General features: G+C 45.6%; 1 protein-coding gene across 1 annotated transcript; it reads left to right on the plus strand.

The window, feature by feature from the left end:
- The first annotated feature begins 956 nt into the window (after positions 1 to 956).
- Positions 957 to 5,366, plus strand: LOC106819648 (cytochrome P450 1A2-like). The gene is made up of 2 exons (XM_014824251.1): positions 957 to 1,608; positions 4,315 to 5,366. Exons 1-2 carry the CDS (start codon positions 959 to 961, stop codon positions 5,153 to 5,155), a joined length of 1,491 nt encoding a protein of 496 aa, XP_014679737.1. The 5' UTR covers positions 957 to 958; the 3' UTR covers positions 5,156 to 5,366.
- Positions 5,367 to 6,058: the final 692 nt, after the last annotated feature.

Genomic DNA, 6,058 nt, shown 5'->3' on the forward strand with positions numbered 1-6,058 from the left:
TGTGTGTGTGTGTGTGTGTGTGTGTGTGTGTGTGTGTGTGTGTGTGTGTGTGTGTGTGTGTGTGTGTGTGTGTGTGTGAAGGAACGAGGGAGAGAGATACGCAGATCTATAGATAGATAGAGGGGCGGATAGCGAAAAAAATCGAGAAGAGAGAGAAAGTGAGAGAACCTGAGAGTTAGTGTTGTACTGGGAAAAATTGTTGTTCTCCGCTCCGGCATCGTAGAATCGTAGAGTTGTAATGTTGGTGATCTCCGCTCCGGCATCGTAGCAGCGTCGAGTTAGCAAATGGTAGCAGATTGTAGCAAAGAGTAAAAACGATGTAGTCGCAGAAATTGTTCTTGAAGACTGACTTTATTAGTAAACACAATACAAATATATATACACTACGGCGACCTATAGACACCGTCATCTCTGTTTTCGTCTAACTCCACTACATCGTCTCTCGTCTCTTCCTCTGGGTAATGACTCTCTATAATCTTTCGTCCGTGCCTATACGTTTCCGAAAACCGCCCGGCGACATTTGAATCCGACCGCGGTTTTTCTTCATTATCGGCCGGACCTTGGCTCGTAGGTGTGGCGCGCGGCACCCATCCCCGGCGCAAAGTGTGACGTGCCAAGCGTCGCATCCTGTCGCCACCGTTTGCTGAATACAATATTAGTAAGGGAAGTGAGAGAGAGAGGGGAGAGATAAACTGTCTCGAGCGTGACCTGAATTTATAAATAAATGCCTATAAAAATCATGCTCTGTACGCGTGATGCACCATTTTTTAGCTAGCCCTACATATACTCAAAGTGTAGTTGACCTGACAGCGACCGGATAAAAAAACAGTACGTCTATATTTCTATATCTCACGTGATTGACGAGTGGGTATTTAATACAGGTCGCGGAGCAAACGCAGCACCGTATATAAACCGACTGCTCACATAGGAGAGCGTTCACAACTTCTAGCCTCTAACGATGGCTGTTGTAAGTGTAGCAACGTGGCTCGCGCCTATGAACCTGGCTATCGTGGCTCTAGCCCTGTTTGTTGGCTACTTGCTACTGAGACCAAAACGCTGGCGGGGTAACCCACCGCCCGGCCCCAGCGGGTGGCCCGTCATCGGCAGCATGTTCCAACTCGGCAAGCGACCGGAGATCTTTTTAACCAAGATGTCGGAGCGATACGGCGACATATTCAGTTTGAACCTCGGCGAGAAACGCGCGGTTGTTGTCAACACTTGCGAAACGTGGGCGGAGGCTATCATAGAGAAGGGACACATCTTTGCCGACCGGCCCGACCTTTTCTCTTTTAAGTTGGAAGAGGCTGGAAACCAACACCACGGTGTGGGATTCACACGAGCATCCGAGATGCAACGCAAGAAAATCAAAGTGGTGCGCGCGGCTTTGAATTCGGCCATTCCTGAAGTCGCTGAGAAGTTTAACACGATTATAGCGAGTGAAGTCGCGTTGCTAATGCAGGACGTCGCTAATGAAAATGGTAAACCGTTCGACCCATATCACGTGATCGAGTTCTGTTACATAAACATCCTCGGAATGTGGCTCTATGGAAAAATATTCCAACAGCGAGACGAGCAGTACTTGAAATGGGCGGACACGTTTGCCAAGAGGTTTGTACCTACGTTGTCTACTAGAAAATTACTAGATATAAGTGAAGTGCAATAATTAATGACGAGAGAGATGGGGGAGAAAGAGCGAGAGAACGAGACAGACAGAAACAAAGAGAGAGAGAGAGAGAGAGAGAGAGAGAGAGAGAGAGAGNCTAGAAGTGCAGTTGCACGGGCAGTGCCTGGAGGAAATATCATGTCTTTATTTATGTGTCTCACGTCCTTTCCTTCCAGCACGTCCTTTCCTTACAGGGCTCTGTAACGCGAACTTAGAATTGCAGAATCCAGACGTGCAGAAGAAGCTGCAGGCTGAGACCGACGACGTCGTCGGCAGCGGCAGGGCACCGATGACGAAGGATCGCCGCAACATGCCTTACATAGAGGCTACGCTTTGGGAGATTCAGCGTGTAGGAATGATTCTCCCGGTACCTACTCCACGTAGCACGTTGTCTGATACGACATTGAGAGGCTTTGATGTACCGAAAGATACCATTTTACTGATCAACGACGCCAAGATGGCTATGAATCCCATCAATTTCCCACAGCCGCAGAGTTTTGACCCGTCTAGGTATCTGGATGAGAACGGAGTCGTCGTGGCACCGGATAAAAAGATGATGCTGTTTGGTAACGGATTCCGAATATGTCCCGGCATGCAACTCGCTCGCGATACGATGTTTACTGTCATGGCGAACCTGTTGCAGCGTTTCACATTTCAGCTACCAGAGGGCGTCACAGCTCTCCCTGTCGGCAGACGCGACAGTCTTGTGCAGCATCCGCTTCCTTTTAAGATTAGAGCTATTGCACGATAAACGCCACCTCTTGAAAAAAACAAATAGAATAACGCATATTAATTGGTGATGGTTAACAGAGTCAAACGACTTGGTTTACTTTGCACATCTCAATAGCATTCTCCTTGTAATCATTCATCCGTAATAGTTGGTTCTCGAGGAAAAAATGTATATTAAATAAAGCTAGAAATGTTATCATAAAAATACTTGTGAATTTTTTCGCCTTCTCTGTGTGTGTGTGTGTGTGTGTGTGTGTGTGTGTGTGTATGTGCGTGCGTATGTGTGAAATAACGAGCAAGAGAGATACATAGACCTATAGATAGGTAGAGGGACAGAAAGAGAAAGAAAGAAAGAGAAGGAGAGAGGGAACCAGAGAGTTAGTTAATAAGAAAAGAGGGAGCGAAGGGAGAAATAGACTCGTACGTGAGCTGCAGTTATAAGCAAATACCTATAATAATCGCCTATTTTGTTTAAAAATTTGTTCATGCTTTTTGCAAGCGCGACGCATCTTTTATATCCATGAAAATGCTAACAGTGCAGTTGCACTGACAGCGTCCGGATAGAAAAAATCACGCCTATATTTCTTTGCACCGCGTGCTTGACGAGTGAGAATTTAATGCAGCCCGGGGCAAACGCAGCACTTCATAGACACTCTGCTCACCTAGGAGAGGGTTCACAACTTCACGTCTCTAACGATGGCTGTTGTAAGTGTAGCAACGTGGTTCGCGCCTATGAACCTGGCTAGCGTGGTTCTAGCTTTGTTTGTTGGCTACTTGCTACTGAGACCAAACCGCTGGCGGGGTAACCCACCGCCCGGCCCCAGCGGGTGGCCCGTCGTCGGCAGCATGTTCGAACTCGGCAACCGACCGGAGATCTTTTTCAACAAGATGTCGGAGCGATACGGCGACATATTCAGTTTGAACCTCGGCGAGAAACGCGCGGTTGTTGTCAACACTTGCGAAACGTGGGCGGAGGCTATCGTAGAGAAGGGACACATCTTTGCCGACCGGCCCGAACTTTTCTCTTTTAAGTTGGAAGAGGCTGGAAACCAACACCACGGTGTGGCATTCACTCGAGCCTCCGAGAAGCAACGAAAGAAAATCAAAGTGGTGCGCGCGGCTTTGAATCCGGCCATTCCTGAAGTCGCCGAAAAGTTTAACACGATTATAGCGAGTGAAGTCGCGTTGCTAATGCAGGACGTCGACAGTGAAAATGGTAAACCGTTCGACCCACATCACGTGATCGAGTTTTGTTACGTCAACATCATCGGTTTGTGGCTCAATGGGAAAATATTCCAACAGCGAGACGAGCAGTACTTGAAATGGGCGGCCACGTTTGCCCAGAGGTCTGTACCTACGTTGTCTACTAGAAAATTACTAGATTAAGTGAAGTGCAATCATTAATAACGAGAGAGATGGGGGAGAAACAGCGAGAGAACGAGACAGACAGAAACAAAGAGAGAGAGAGAGACAGAGAGAGAGAGAGGGCATGGACTTTGAAGATGTGGCGAGACTGAAAGAGATGAAGAGAGAAATAGCGATAGATTGGGATGGAGGAGCGTGAAACACAGAAAAATACCAAAATTAGACAGAGGCAGAGAGAGAGAGAGAGAGAGAGAGATGAATATATATATATATATAGTAGGAGAAAGAAACAGAGATAAGTAGAGAGAAAGATAGCAAAGGAAAGAATTGGGAATGTGAATAGTAAACGAGGAAACAGTCGAGAGAGAAGTAGAGAAATGAGAGAGCGAGTGCAAATAGGGAGGAGTTAAGGGAGGAGGGAAGGGTGGATAAAAGGGTAATCAGAGAGATAGAGAGAGTGAGGGAATAAGGAAGAAAAAAAGAGAAAGAAATAGAGAGAGAGAGAGAGAAATGGAGGAAGGGCTCTGTAACGTGAACTTGTATCGTTTTACTTTAAGGTTGGAGCTAGGATCATGTCTGCTTGTGGACTGGTTTCCATCGCTCGCCTGCGTCACCAGCGGTAAAGCCAAAGAATTAAAAGGACTCGTACAAACGATGGTGGGCTGGCACATGAAATTACTCGAGGAACACCGACAGACGTTGAACGAGTCCAGTCCGCGCGATTTTCTCGACCACCTGCTAATCCAGCAGCAGAAGGGCAAGCTGATGGTGTCCGACACCGACATCTGCTGTGTGTTAGATGATTTACAGAGCGCCGGATTTGATACCGTCACTGCCAACACCAACTGGGGCATTCAGCTGCTTGTGCAGAATCCAGACGTGCAGAAGAAGCTGCAGGCTGAGATCGACGAGGTCGTCGGCAGCGGCAGAGCGCCGACGACGAAGGATCGCCGCAACATGCCCTACTTGGAGGCTACGCTTTGGGAGATCCAGCGTGTAGGAATGATTCTCCCGATGCCTGGTGTACGTGGCGCATTGTCTGATACCACCTTAGGAGGCTTTGACATACCCAAGGATACCGTTCTAATGGCCAACCACGCCAAGATGGCTATGAATCCCATCAATTTCCCACAGCCGCAGAAGTTTGACCCGTCTAGGTATCTGGATGAGAACGGAGTCGTCGTGGCACCGGATAAAAATATTATGCTGTTTGGTAACGGCTTCCGAATATGTCCCGGCATGCAACTCGCTCGTGACATGATGTTTACTGTCATGGCGAATCTGTTGCAGCGTTTCACATTTGAGCTACCAGAGGGCGTCACAGCTTTCCCTGTCGGTAGAACCGACGGTCTTGTGCAGTATCCGCTTCCTTTTAAGATTAGAGCTATTGCACGATAAACGCAACCGCAATAAAAGGAGAAAACAGTACAAGTTATTTTGCTGTTGCTTAAGGTAATCAAATAGCTCGGCTCACAAGCCATAAAATTTTCATTCCTTTTGTAGTCATTAATTTTATATAGGTGTTGGATTTTTAACTGGGGAATATATATTAAATAAATTTGTCTCGATTATGGAAAGAGCTGTTCATCAAATGCTGTTGACGCTGTGTAACAGTGGAAAGTGTATATTCAATATAAACACTTTTATTATAGAGAGCGCCAGTCTTCCTTTTTTATTTCTTTGTTTGTCTTTCAAACAAACTGATGGACTGTTCTAGTCTGTATAGCGATAACTGTAACATGGCACGACTAACTACAATTTGACGAATCGTTTCATCACTGTTAAACCTACGAAAGATATTCTAACCTGCATATTGTTTGCAATTTTTTCACTAAATCTCTCGCGCTAATGCTTTATTAATCTTATAAAACAATGTATCATTTCATTAATTGGTAGGACTCGGACACCTAATAACCACATCTATCTGTTTGAATAATTTAATTAATTATTTGTCATTGTTAATTCAATTAAATGCATTGGTACGACTCCTAAAAACCACATCAATCCGTCTAAATAAATTGTCTAAATTATTCATTTGTGGAAGAGATTACGCATAAAGATGATCAAATACGTTTTTCCGTTTGCTTAAAGTGTTAAGAATTTGACATGAAAATGAATAGAAAAATTCAACTTATCATGATAAAGGAAATGGAAATCATTTTAAGCCTACGCATATTTAAAATATTTAATTATACGCATGCACTCACTCGCATACATTCATGCTCCACAGGCACACGCACACGCATGCGCAAAAAAAAGAGAAGGGGAGGGAGAGACAGAGAGAGAGAAACAGAGAGAGAG

Source organism: Priapulus caudatus, unplaced genomic scaffold (genome assembly GCF_000485595.1).
Source record: "Priapulus caudatus unplaced genomic scaffold, Priapulus_caudatus-5.0.1 Scaffold3907, whole genome shotgun sequence".
NCBI lineage: Eukaryota > Metazoa > Priapulida > Priapulimorpha > Priapulimorphida > Priapulidae > Priapulus > Priapulus caudatus.